Source organism: Mycotypha africana (genome assembly GCF_025528875.1).
Source record: "Mycotypha africana strain NRRL 2978 chromosome Unknown BDF20scaffold_7, whole genome shotgun sequence".
Classification (NCBI taxonomy): Eukaryota; Fungi; Mucoromycota; class Mucoromycetes; order Mucorales; family Mycotyphaceae; genus Mycotypha; species Mycotypha africana.
In genome coordinates, this window is record NW_026515731.1 from 1194471 (window position 1) to 1207097 (window position 12627).

Genomic DNA, 12627 nt, shown 5'->3' on the forward strand with positions numbered 1-12627 from the left:
TGTTCCTCATCAAATAACGTTTCCCATTGATCCTGAGGAATGAGTGAACCGAAAAGTTTTGTCATGCTATCACCCAACTGTAATATCGCCAGGTAAAAAGGCATTAGTATGATCGCATCTCAAGGTTAAAAATATAACATGTGTCTATAACTTACCTTATCCAATTCACGAATAATATCTTCCATCAACGTTACATAACAATAGTAAAATACATAAGCATTATCTTTTTCCAAGATCCGCTTGGACTTTGCAATTGGCATCTCCACCAACTGATCCAATAAAGCCTTCCAAGCTTTACGTGCAGGTGGGAAATAAGGAGGCATAGGTGTCTTCAATCTCAAAGCAGATGCCAGCAAATAAAGATACAATAGCACGTTACCAACCATTTCTTTACGTTCATGAGCAACAGGTGTCATGAAATCATGTTGCACTTCATCATACCAAGCTTCTTTCAACATCACTGTACGCATTGACAAAAAGCGATCCAAAATATTTTGACAGGAAGAAAGCATGGTACGATATGTGTCAACAGGGAAGGGGCCTTTAAGGCGTGGCTCATTGGGTGTCTGAGAAAGTAACGCTTGCAAATCGAGTAATGTACGTTGTAAACCTAGTTCCAAATCCATAAAGGTTTGAGTGGCAAGGCGGCGCTGTGCTTCAACTGCGACCTGTTGTGTCTCTGAGGCATGAGTATTGCTGTCGATAACGTTCTGTTGTTGTTGTTGTTGCCCTGGTTCATCACTGCTCTTCTTGTGGTTTAGAGGATAGTCAGCGTAGATAGAAACCAATCTTTGGTAAAGCCAACTGAGACGTAACAAAAAGTCAGAAAGTCCTTTACGAAGCTCAGTACGAGCTTCATATGGCCAAACATAGGCCGTTGCAACTAACCCGAACACAACGCCGACCAGAATAGCGAAACAACGTTGAGTAGCAAGGAGCCATACAGCTACTTCGTTTGTGTCGCGGTCATTATATTTGTTCAGCATGACGAGGTTGTAAGCCAACAGCGTAAACTGACCGAATTTACCATGCTTATGATTAAGAATAAGATAAAAGTTGGGTATCGAAAAGAGCCATGTCAAAAGTGGAAGCACATACATGTTGGCAGGGAATAGCATATAAAATGCCATGGCAACATAACAGCCAAGAATGGTTGAGAAGATACGATAAATGGCTACAATATTGGTTCCTCCAACAGTAGGGGTCATCACCACCATGAGCTTTGACCCGTTAAGTGTTGAAGAAAAGAAACGGATTGCAAATCAATAAAACATAATATACAATGTTGTTCTGCAGATTTAATTACCGTAATTAAAGCCCATTCCATTCGATAAGTACGAAACCAATCTTGCGTAGGCTCATAAAATGCCGGTATCGCCAAGATAATAGTGGCTATCATGGCTTTGATAGCGTAACGCATTTTCTGTAGTTTGAATAAAGAAAATAATTGCCAAACACCAATAAAGAATCTTCTCCAATTTGTTTTGGGTAAAGGTGTGTGTAAAGTGTTCATCATATTACGCTCATTGGGTATAAAAGAAGACATGAGATGGTGGCGATGACGTTTTGGGTGCGTTTGGTTCTTATTTTTATCATTCATATGGACACCGTCGCCCTCTTGTTGTTGAGACTTCTTTGATGTCCATTTTGATTTGATGGAACTGACCATCCAGGTCCATAAATGTACTTTCTTCTGTCCTGCCTCATTGAGTTTTTTCACGGCACTTACAAGACTGATCAGTTCTCTGGCAAATTCTGTCATGTTGAATAAGAAAAAATAAACCAAAATAACTTCTTCACCGAGTACACAACCAATGGCTTCAGATTCTGGATTATGAAGTTTGCCGTCCGCGTTGCGCATGGATGAAATGTAGTCCATACGCGATAAGTAAAGTTTTTTAACTGCCTGTTTTTGAGCGTTTTCAAACAAGATAATCGCTTTTTCCAAGTTATCTTTTAACACTGACAATGACGGTCTTTGACCTTTACAGCTCCAACGGGGCAGAAGTTTCTCGATAACAGATGTAGTTGCTGCAAAATCGTTTTGTAAGTGATATAGTGTCTGTTTACATGTATAAGCGAATGACTTGACAGAGGGTCGTATGGTCTGAATATATTTGACCAACGAAGCTCCCTCTGCATCGTGATAGTTGTTTTGTCGAGTTTTACCACGAGCGTAAGAGGACGTAGTGGGAATGGCCGTGGTGGATCTCGTTTTCAAAATATGGTTCAAATGCTCGTCAGACCTACTGAAAAACGATCGTTGTCGACGCATTTCTTCTTGCAGCTTTCGACGACGATAACCAGCTCGTACATTCCAATTATTACTATCGCCAAAGGTGGAATTAGGCGCGAACGATGGTGGCATATCCCCGCGTCCATGACCGTAGGCTCGATGGATGCCAGTTTTTGAAGAGCCAAACAATGCCCCGGATGCCGTTGAGAACAGATTTATTTGGCTTTGTTTCTTCTTTTTCTTTTCGCGTGCCAATTCTTTAAACTTCTTTGTCGCTTCGCTTCCCATGATTTCGAATTGGATGCCACAGCTACTGCGCAGACCGCCCATGTGCTGAGCCAAGCGCTGCATACTATGGATTACTTGATCGTACTCATCGGCTTTGGCTCTGATGCTACTATTCCAAAACCTTTCCAATTTGGCTTCCTTTAATGACTTTTGAAGAGAGGTGAAACTGGCTTGATGTGATTCAATAGCAGATTGTAAAGTACGGTTGGCTTTGAACTCAGGTAAATCATTATCTAACAAGAAGGTTTTTGTTAATAACTTTAATAAAACACTATAAGAGCTGAGAGTAGTATTCAGATCCTTTTTCAGCTTCTTTGCCGCCGAGACTGGCCAAAAGAGGATACAAGAGGCAACAGTGATAACTGTGCCCATGGCCACAGCTGTGGTGATTTGCTGGATACGTGTAGTGTCAAAATCACCTCGATTCACAGAACCTTCGCGAACAACAATAATAAATATGGTTATGAAACAAAGACTAGAGGCAGTTGCAACAGGCGGTTTATTCCAGTGCGCTTTCAGGAAAGCAATCACAAATGTAGCGCCTGATAGCCAGAAGAGGAGAGAAATCAAATGAGCGACGTTGAAATATCCTCGATCTACGAAATAATCAGTGGTAATCATAGAACCTAAGCATATAAAGACAGCAAAGGTAACATAACCCCACCCATAAGCGGCTGCTTCGACCATGCCACCGAGAGTTTTGGCAGGATTGAAGAAGACAGTCGCAGTTGCAACAAGGTGACTGGAGGTTCGATTATTGCCAATGAAAGCGTTCAAAGCGGGTATAAAGGTGAAAAGTGAAGCCGTAAAGTATGCAAAACTACACTTGAGCACGAGACGCTGCCGAGGTGTAAATTCAAATGCGAAAAGATTGTGTAAAATAACAAGCATACGACTCCACCAATTGCTATAAGAATGATCGTCTTCTACAAGATGATATGCTTTTCTCTTGTACGAAGCGTTGCTCCTATTCATTGCATTTGTTTTGGCAGGAAAAAATGGCTCATCTGAATCATTATCTTCAGAGGAGGATGATGCAGAAGAAGATTGCGTTCCATCGTCACTTTGTTGAGGATACTGATCATTGTTTTGGTGCGGTTGATATCCTACGCTTAGATAGTTCTCTGGGCGTGATTTAAGTAAAGGCGTTGTATCATTACTGTCATCATTTAAGAAACTAATCACCGAACAAATAAAGTTAAGATTCTTATCTTTAACTTTACATACATAAATAGTATTGATAACCTAGCATTTTAATTCGTCTACTGAAACACATTACCTTTTTCTGCTTCTCCCTGCATGTTGGCTTGGATGAAGGCCGCTATTGTGTATTTTATGTGGGTTTCCATTGTCTTCGTTTACGTCTTCACGATGTATCCGTGTCTGCGATTGCTCATTATCCTCGTCTGGTTGCGTCGATAAAGATACAGTTCTTTTCTGTGTTGTACCATCGTCTAATATGACTTCGACCTCACTGAATGTTGATGGTGATCTGCCCAGCTCATGGTGGCCGAAGTAATCTTGTTGCAACGCATCTAGTGATTGACTTCGCTCAAAAAAATAGTTTGTCGGAGAGGTTGAAAGTGCAGGTGAGCCCGGATCTGATACAGGTGAACCTATGATAGGTGCCGCGTTATACGGACGCCTATCGGCGGTAGAAGAATCATTCATTGATTTTCCTCTATAGATAACTGGTTAGAGAGGTTAAATAGAAAAAAAGAACAAAAAGGTGAATGGCTTTTTGTAAAAGAAAAACGGAAAAAAAAAAGCAAAAAACTGAAAATTATGTCATTTTGGTAATGTAACTGTTTTGTAAGCAGTGTGCTTTCACTATCACCTGCCTTTTAAGTTACTGTAACTATTTTATTTGATCTCATACTTTTAGAATTCCTCGTTTCTTTACTTCTTATTCTTCACATAGACTTCATGGACGCAGACTATCTACAAACTGTTAAAATAGCACTGATATTATGCTCTTGCTTTTTTGCTTATGGGGTAAAGCTAATTTTCTAAAGATCCGAAATGCCTTGATCTCAAACGAATGTCCTCTTGCATAAAAAATTTATATTCCCTAATTTTTCAGACGTATTGGTCGGATTGGGCATTTGATTATTATCTGCTATGGACAAATCCAGACGAGCATCCTCATGCGATAGAACGAGCAGTTGTAAGCATACAAGTAATAAAACTTGAACGTTAGATTGTTACTGACGTAAATTCTTCGGCAATAAGGTGTATTATGCAAATCAATTACAAATTCCAACTATTATAAAATTTGTACCCATCATAAACTTGCTTATTGCAGCAGCTGGTTTTGCTACAGGAATATTTGCTATGACAGATGGGAGCTTACTGTTTGACGGTGCTTCTATTGGTAGGAGAATGTGGAAGCAAATCGTTTCTCTAATTTTTGTTGATGACCTAGGAATATATTCTGTATTACGTAGTGTTACTATTCTTTGGAGCGTTTACACACGCCACATCAGTTAAACCAGGTATTATAGAAACAGAGGAGACAAGAGCCTCCAGAAAATATAGATAGGATGTATGCTTATATCTCCAATGGATTCTCAACTTCTACAACAATAGCTATTCTGCTTGCCAACGAATCTGACAATGACATTAAGATTATCACAGCCGCCTTGAAGAATATTGCAGCAGCCCACTTTATTATCGTGCTAGCCATTACAGGTACATAAATAGCAACTAGTTTTCTGCTAAACTGAATTTCTTGGATCATCATTAAATTCGACCATTCAATAGGTATTATTGGGTTACAAATCACACATTATTTTGTTATAAAGCGATCTAACAGAGACGAAGACGGTGGTGCTGATTTTGATGAAGATGAGGAAGCAGAAGAAGAAGAAGAAGAAGAAGAAGAGGAGCACGAAAGTAATGAAGCAACAGAAGTCCAAGAGAAAAGATAAACAAAAGAAGTAATTTCGACGAGTTGACCTCGATCGTATTTAATATTTATACATTTTGATACCTTTTTGATCTGTAATAATTTATTATTCTTATAACAAAGCGAATTGTAATGGTTAATTCTTATTATCGGATAACGTATAAGTTAAATTAGTTTTTTGAAATACTGTTATCTAATTTATTTATTTATTTTTTTCTTCTGATGAAAAAGAGAGGTGTTTTAGTTTTCAAAAGAAAGCTGATCCCTTATTTTCCAGTTTTCCTTGAATAATACACATTTTTGAAACTAAACAACGACATTCAGAATGCATTCAAAGTATGAGGTCATCTGCGAAGAACTAGACGTTGTGACAATTACATATTTCGCGAAACTGTATGAATATACACAAACTTGGAAAGAAGCCGCAAATCAGTTACAACAAGTAAGAAAAAAGCTCCCAAGCCAAAGATTAAGTTCGATTTGCGAAGTGCTTTGTTTGAACTGCTTTACAATTGCCGATTAGGGATTCATGGATTTAGCGCATGCCAAATATACTATGGGATCGCATCGAATTTCTCAATATTCGTATGATGAGCGTATGAAAGCAGCGTTACAAGTGTGAGTTATTGGACGCAAAGAGCAACGATAAAAGGTGAACAAACGAGAAAGGGAGCATTAAACCACCAAATTGAAAGTGAAATAGATATTGACGATAAATTGACTCTAAAGCACTTGCCTGCTGATCAATCCTCAGCAAAAAGTAAAGAACAAGAAGGAGATACCGAAAAGGAAGGTTTAAGAAGACGCAACATCAAACATATACCAGAGAAGGAGAAGAATTCACAGTTGGCAAATGGTGTTAGTGATGACAAGAATTCAACGGCAACTGTAGCCACAGCGAACAGTGACGATCCTAAGGAAGAGATAGAAATGGATGAAAAGAAAGCCACGAAAAAGATCAAAAAGAATGGCGACCCGTTATATTGGTTTGGTCTCTTCGTATCTCCGTCTTTACGTACTTCACAGGAGCATTTCAAGTCAGGTAAACTTTCCACTGTAATAATTGTTAGAGCGTGCTCTAGTACTAACGTTTTTATTTGGTGGAAAAGCTACTGAACAATTAATACAGCAAGTGAATAGACTTCATGAATTGCGGGCATTAGAGGAGAAATATGATCAGCTTATGGAAGAAAAGCTATCATTGAAATTAGAAGAAACGACAGTAAACCAACAGCAATAAGAGGATGTAATTGCTTAGGATACATGAGCGTTTCATTTATTTATGCAATATTTTTTTTTTCTGCCTAACAGTAATGATGAATAAATAGTAAGAAAGTAAATTGTGGAATGACCATGAGCATAGAATTATGTGCTAGTGATTGAAAAAGCTACAACTCCTACCACATTAAGATAAAAAAAAAGGAAAGACTGAAGTGAGATATGAGATGTAAAAATTGATTTTAGCATGATAAACTTTCGGTTAAACAGTATGGCTGTTTCTTAAGTAGAGGCTTGTTCAAGAGGGAAAGACTCGTGCTCATCAGTAGGAGTAGAAGTAGCGGAAGAAGATGATCGCATAGTATTGAAGGTCTCCCGATCCACAAGGTTAAGCTTGGTTCCTTTATATTGTTGATAAGGTGCTTCTACTTGAGCACGAGCGATATCTTCAACGTTGGGCAACTCGTCTCCTAAGACGCCCCAATTGCCAATGCCTGCACCCATCTTTTTCATGCCATAGCGTAATTCAGATTGGCCATTTCTATATTAAATGAACATAAGAAACAGGCTATGCATGAAAAGTTGTTCTCAGTAGGCACGATACGGTTTACCTGGCGACGTGTCGTTCATGACGATGGCTATAAATGGATTCTCTTCTAGATCTGGTCATAATGTGATGTTCAGGAATAGACAGAAGTGATATAAGTATCAATAGTTTGTATAGATCTTCTGACGCTATCAAAAACGAAAAGAAGAACAAAAAAGTAGGTTAGCTTTTTATAACAAATTTAATATAAAGAGATGGGAAAATTAAAGCAAGAGTCGGTGCTGTTACCTCATATGACTGGTGAATAGTATTTCCGGATCAAAAAATGTCTCTCTTCTTTGATTTGGGCTGTTGCATTTAAAAAATCTGCTTGTCATTGTTTGTCGCACTATTACAATGTCACCTTGTTCACATTTTATATAAATCCTTGAGACGTATTGCAGTGAAAACAGTGTCGAAGAGCGACTTATTCACTTCCAGTGGATGGTTTTTTTTGTTTGTTTTTTTCGTCATATTTCAACGCTGCAAGGTCTGGAAGACTAAAAAGGTGGAATTGCCGAAGAGCAATACAAAAGAGGATAAAGATTAGAACATTCTGGAAATACAAACGAAACGAACAGAAAGATAAGTCCAACCTCACGAAGAGCACAAGGTCCGTTTCATCAACTTTTACGACGAGTATCGTGCTCGAATGAGTGATGCAGTTGCGTCTTTACGGAAAAATTAGAAAAGCATGGGTTGAAGAATAAAGTAAAACAAATAGGGCTTTCTTGCGAACTTTTTTTATAGACGACTCAGGATTTCATATCAAAATGAGACCACCATGGTCATGGAAGGGCACTTCAGTTATAGTTACGACATTCTCTACTAAAGCAATGTCACACATTATCAAGGCCCAATGGGAAAAATAAAGCAAGTAACCCAAGAAACAGCAAAAACGTATGGAACAAAGAACTTCTATTGGCGACAAAAACACTAACACAACTAGAGAAACAAACGCAACCGCCTATTACGGTCCAAACCACCTGCGTCAGTTCTTGCAGAAATTACCTTCGCTGATGGGCAAAACTTATAAACTACTTTAGGACCTCACAGATTTAGCAGCTTTGAAATCCGGAGTTCGATGGAGGGAACATGGCGAGAAATCAGCCTTATACCTGAAAAACTACATCAACGAAAAGCACACAACAATACATGGCCGGCGTCCTCCAAGAAATATCCGTTCAAGCCAATGCAGTGATCACGGATCAAAATGTTATGCAGCAGCTTGTCAAAGAATTCTACCAAATATTGTACACCGCTCAGCCAGTGGTGCCTGAATAGATTCAGGCATATTTGGATGGCTTCCACTTTTTAGCTAGAGTCGATTCATTGGAATCCGAAAACTTACTATCATCCGTCACAATAGAAGAGTTACGCCATTTCTCAAACGGTCCCCTACACAGGGCAGCCCTGGAAATGACGGCCTATGATATCCTTACTTAGCATTATTGTATGGCGGGAAAAGTTCCCACTGGTTTCCAATGCTTGCCTGCTCATGCCCAAACACTTAGGAGGAACTGGTTTGTTATCCATTGCGGTACAACATTTAATACTGCAAATGAAATGGTTAATAATGTTATTGTCACCACACCCTTCTCCAGTTGAAGTACCCCTTCAACACCATTTTCGGCTGATGGCCATCACATTTACTATTCCCATATTTCCCTTCTTTTGCGATATTCATCGAACTCCTAATCTTAGTCACCCAACATCGGTTATACCGATTGTGTTCACAGCCTTCGATCATTTGTATGTTACCCTCCCTTTGGAGGATATTCCACAAGGGAACTTGTTACTCTTCCCTCTACATTCTTTGTTTACAAGCTTATCGGAGTCCCACTAGCTAGAACGCCATCCCAAGATGCTCGCAAACACTTTTTCATCCATGAACGGTCCACCAACCGCCTAATATTAAAATGACCAGGAGAATGTGATATGAAACCGCGGTTGCTTTCACACCTCTATGGCCAATTACTCACAGATTCGACAGTGCAACTTTACCCCTATATCAATAGATCGCGGGCAAACTCTTCAATAGCTACCGACGACCCAGATACGGCATTGAAAACATTACTACTACGACAATTGGCCAACAGTGCCTTTAGGCGTCATTATTCGGCTTAAACATTTAGGCTTTAGCATAACACACAAATACAACAGGCATCCGGAATAGGGGTAGTTCCCAGACGGATGTTCAACCTGCTCTAATCTCTTCCTGTAATGGCAGTGATCTAGTAATTAAATTGAAAGATCCTTGCCCAGAACGAGACTAGATGTGATTTTAAAACTACTCTGAACAGAGAAGTTGCAACAGAATTAACACTTATGATAAGATTTATTAAAAGTAGAATGCAGATTATGTTAAAGAACAGATAAAACAAGTAAAGTAGATAAGCAGATCAAAACACTGCCGAACAAATAGATAGATTTAAACGCGATATTTATATGGGCTACATTTGACGTAGCCAACTAGGTAGACGGTCATTACATTCCTTTGTTATCTTTCGGCTCGGGACCTAGGCTATCGCACCATTTTGAAAAAATCCATGCTTATCCGTCTTACTAGCTGTAGGGGTAGTTTCATCTGCCACCTGCAAGCTTTGTAGTCATGACACCGATACGTTCGGCCATTTCACAACCGGCTGTCCTCACCGCTGGCAGATATGGCAAGAAAGGCCTCGCGATATATTTCCCGTCATTCTGCTTTGATCCTCAAAGCATCTGCTCCGCTCTAAGGTTTACACCCGCCACCATCACTTTCTTCGTCTGAACAATCTCGATTTTTCACCGTCTGCTTCAGTATCCACTGGGCAATATAGGCATCATTCTCTCGAATGATATTTCATGCCATTCCGTTTCATAACATCCCCCCCATCGTCGTTAGTAAAGCACACAATGTTATTTCCCTGAACCTGTCTTCCTCGCAGCTCTTGCAGGAAGCCGCAGCCTTAGATTAATTAACCACCACAGAAATTATCTTCTCCTTTCCACGTCCCACCCCTCAGCAATGTGTGTCTGATTTATTAGTTTTCATTGAAATAATCTAACAAAAAAAACAAACAAAAAAAACTTCACTATAGTTTCTTTTCAGAGACAACACAGGAACCTTTTGAGACGTTTTGAACCAACTCTTTTTAAATCATCTATTCACAATGAGTTTTCGAATGGTTGACTCAATTTAAACAATAGTTTACTAGGGTACCAACTTTTGATCAAGTACGGCTTCTTATCACTAGGAAATGGAAGTCAGCCTTGACAATTTTTTTGAAACACACTACTTGTTGCCTTCTACCAACTGAAAATATCGAGAAGCAAATTTAAGATCAAAAGTAAAGCATCATTTATAATTAACAATCGATTCTGTTAAAAGTGAAGCAATGATATGATTTTGATGTAGTTTATAAGATAGTGAATTTTACTAGCATTAATATTTATTGACAGTATGCTTTACTTTGAACGATTGACTGCCTTGACACGACAGCGGAACAACTGGAGAATCTGGTCATCTTTTATAAGTTGTTTTCGTGTAATGACCTCGACACAATGGCCTCTGTCAATGACAATTTCTTTGATACACTTGTGCTTACTACAGGGAGCATTGATGATAATTAAAGACACGGTTAAGGTAAATCTGTTCGTTTATTTTACCTCACAAGTGATCGCAAGTCTTCCACGTTGGTAGTAAGCCCAGCATAGTCAATGGCTACCAAGCGGATCATCCTTATCTCGGATGATAAATATATCAACAAATCTTACATAATCTGATTAATAACTCATAGAAAAATAAATGGTTTTAGAATCGGGCTACCTTCCATTGTGCCATCACATTTCAGTGATTTCACAAATTTAGAAACTTCCGCACTTTTGTCTCTTTTTTCAAATTCGCATCTGCATTGGAAAAAGGCGAAACGAATACCTTGCCACAAAACAGCTTTGTCCGGAGTTTTGTGATCATTAAATTCAATAGGCGACATCGGGCGGTGTCATCTTCCTTTGATATGGACTTTCTGGCATAGCCCACAATCATCCACCTCTCAGCATCCACATGTGCAAACGCCTTGTATGAGTTGACATTCTCCACGTTGTCAATAGCAGCTGCTAAAATAAACAATTTTTTAGACGGTAAGTAAGAATTACATATAGATCTCTCAATTTGAAAACTCTAGCACCATATTTGATTGAGCTGTAAATTCTTTTCGAATTTGAGAGAGACTTATCAAATTGTAATGCATACTTCTGTATTGACTTCTGAGGAGGTACAAGTGCCTACCTCTAACACGGGTATTATCAATTACTTCTCTTTCCAACTGGTCCCAACTTCCATCATTAGCTATCCACCTAGCAAGCTGTGTGGAGGTGCACGCACCATCAAATTCACTTATCTCCTCTTTTAGAAGTTTCCAAATGGCTTCATTCGTAAGGAAGACCAGTTCATACTTCTCATTATCATGAGGGTCTTTTAATAAGAGAGAAACCCTCATAACGTCAAGGATGTACTCCTTCGTGATGCCAACTACGATATAAAAGGAAGTCTTTTCATACGATGATACAACGTTGATAAGTATGTCTAATATTACCTTTGTAATCGTCGGTTGACTCTGTGATATTTGTAGTTGTTTTATGTTTAGTGAACGCGACTTATAACTTTGATATAAACTGTAAGGTGAAATGAGTCTCCTTTAGTCCTTTTATTATACACTGAAAATCAGAGAAGAGAGCGTTCATGGCAAACTGAATGTTTGTATTTGACAACAAAAGAAATAAGGAAAGGAAAGAGAAACATTAAAAAAAAGGAGTTAAATACTTGTACCTGAATTTCTCAACCAGTAATAATGCAGCATTTTATATGCGCATCTTTAGAAATACAAGATGACGTGAACAAGTGTTATTATGATTCTATGATCATAATAACGAGTCAAATGCTTAAAAGTGTGTCTAATTCGTCTTTATATATTATAGGAGGTATGGAAATACCACAGACTCTAATTAAAAGAAAGAAAGTGTTTAATTTTTAAATTGAGTTACTTCATTATGATCTGTCAATTAATTTACCGGATGAAGACGATAACTGATCAAATGCTTGATAATCACATAAACAGAAAAATATGAATTAGAATATATTCCGGAATATGAAAGAACGTTATGATTTATACATCTCTTGACAGGACTGGACTGGGGAGAATCATCATATGCTTTGTATTTAAATGGATTCTTTTCCTGTAAAGTAGCTGCAATTGCCGTCGGTTCCATTGCACCTGTCTCATTAGTATAAATTGGTGTAAGACCAATAGACTGTAACTTGCATTTGGCTAACTTTCTATTTTCTATAGTTGGTGTCATATCAAGAACTAAACAATTAAGCAATGTACTGGAAAGTAGTTTAGCTTA

General features: G+C 38.6%; 5 protein-coding genes across 5 annotated transcripts; 2 read left to right on the forward strand and 3 right to left on the reverse strand.

Moving 5' to 3' along the window:
• Positions 1-125: 125 nt before the first annotated feature.
• On the reverse strand, positions 126-4195 carry BDF20DRAFT_822629 (Fusaric acid resistance protein-like-domain-containing protein; the record flags this gene model as incomplete). Its single annotated transcript, XM_053077720.1, has 4 exons — positions 126-1220; positions 1307-2327; positions 2424-3601; positions 3887-4195. 4 exons carry the CDS (start codon positions 4193-4195, stop codon positions 126-128), a joined length of 3603 nt encoding a protein of 1200 aa, XP_052934957.1.
• BDF20DRAFT_878967 (uncharacterized protein) lies at positions 4091-5468 on the forward strand. The gene is made up of 8 exons (XM_053081526.1): positions 4091-4113; positions 4212-4253; positions 4345-4378; positions 4446-4519; positions 4608-4691; positions 4757-4898; positions 4972-5019; positions 5114-5468. Exons 4-8 carry the CDS (start codon positions 4451-4453, stop codon positions 5221-5223), a joined length of 453 nt encoding a protein of 150 aa, XP_052934958.1. The 5' UTR covers positions 4091-4113; positions 4212-4253; positions 4345-4378; positions 4446-4450; the 3' UTR covers positions 5224-5468.
• A 200-nt stretch (positions 5469-5668) lies between these two features.
• BDF20DRAFT_878971 (uncharacterized protein) lies at positions 5669-6474 on the forward strand. Its single transcript, XM_053081527.1, has 3 exons — positions 5669-5874; positions 5956-6084; positions 6162-6474. Exons 1-2 carry the CDS (start codon positions 5758-5760, stop codon positions 6052-6054), a joined length of 216 nt encoding a protein of 71 aa, XP_052934959.1. The 5' UTR covers positions 5669-5757; the 3' UTR covers positions 6055-6084; positions 6162-6474.
• A 371-nt stretch (positions 6475-6845) lies between these two features.
• BDF20DRAFT_878980 (uncharacterized protein) lies at positions 6846-7449 on the reverse strand. Its single transcript, XM_053081528.1, has one exon. The coding sequence runs from the start codon at positions 7161-7163 to the stop codon at positions 6933-6935; it is 231 nt and encodes a 76-aa protein (XP_052934960.1). The 5' UTR covers positions 7164-7449; the 3' UTR covers positions 6846-6932.
• Positions 7450-10550: 3101 nt separating this feature from the next.
• Positions 10551-11918, reverse strand: BDF20DRAFT_878993 (uncharacterized protein). Its single transcript, XM_053081529.1, has 4 exons — positions 11817-11918; positions 11474-11752; positions 11102-11337; positions 10551-11000 (listed from the first exon to the last, which is right to left on the reverse strand). Exons 2-4 carry the CDS (start codon positions 11718-11720, stop codon positions 10992-10994), a joined length of 492 nt encoding a protein of 163 aa, XP_052934961.1. The 5' UTR covers positions 11721-11752; positions 11817-11918; the 3' UTR covers positions 10551-10991.
• Positions 11919-12627: the final 709 nt, after the last annotated feature.

Excerpts from the sequence above, each read along its gene's own strand:
- BDF20DRAFT_878971 (XM_053081527.1), top strand. The coding sequence starts at position 5,758 with ATGCATTCAAAGTATGAGGTCATCTGCGAAGAACTAGACGTTGTGACA. Across the intron at positions 5,875-5,955 it reads CCGCAAATCAGTTACAACAA|GGATTCATGGATTTAGCGCA; the intron begins GTAAGAAAAAAG and ends ATTGCCGATTAG.
- BDF20DRAFT_878993 (XM_053081529.1), bottom strand. The coding sequence starts at position 11,720 with ATGAGGGTTTCTCTCTTATTAAAAGACCCTCATGATAATGAGAAGTAT. Across the intron at positions 11,338-11,473 it reads CCTCAGAAGTCAATACAGAA|CAGCTGCTATTGACAACGTG; the intron begins GTATGCATTACA and ends TGTTTATTTTAG.
- BDF20DRAFT_878980 (XM_053081528.1), bottom strand. The coding sequence starts at position 7,163 with ATGAAAAAGATGGGTGCAGGCATTGGCAATTGGGGCGTCTTAGGAGAC.
- BDF20DRAFT_878967 (XM_053081526.1), top strand. The coding sequence starts at position 4,451 with ATGGACGCAGACTATCTACAAACTGTTAAAATAGCACTGATATTATGC. Across the intron at positions 4,692-4,756 it reads ATGCGATAGAACGAGCAGTT|GTGTATTATGCAAATCAATT; the intron begins GTAAGCATACAA and ends TTCGGCAATAAG. Across the intron at positions 5,020-5,113 it reads CGCCACATCAGTTAAACCAG|CTATTCTGCTTGCCAACGAA; the intron begins GTATTATAGAAA and ends CTACAACAATAG.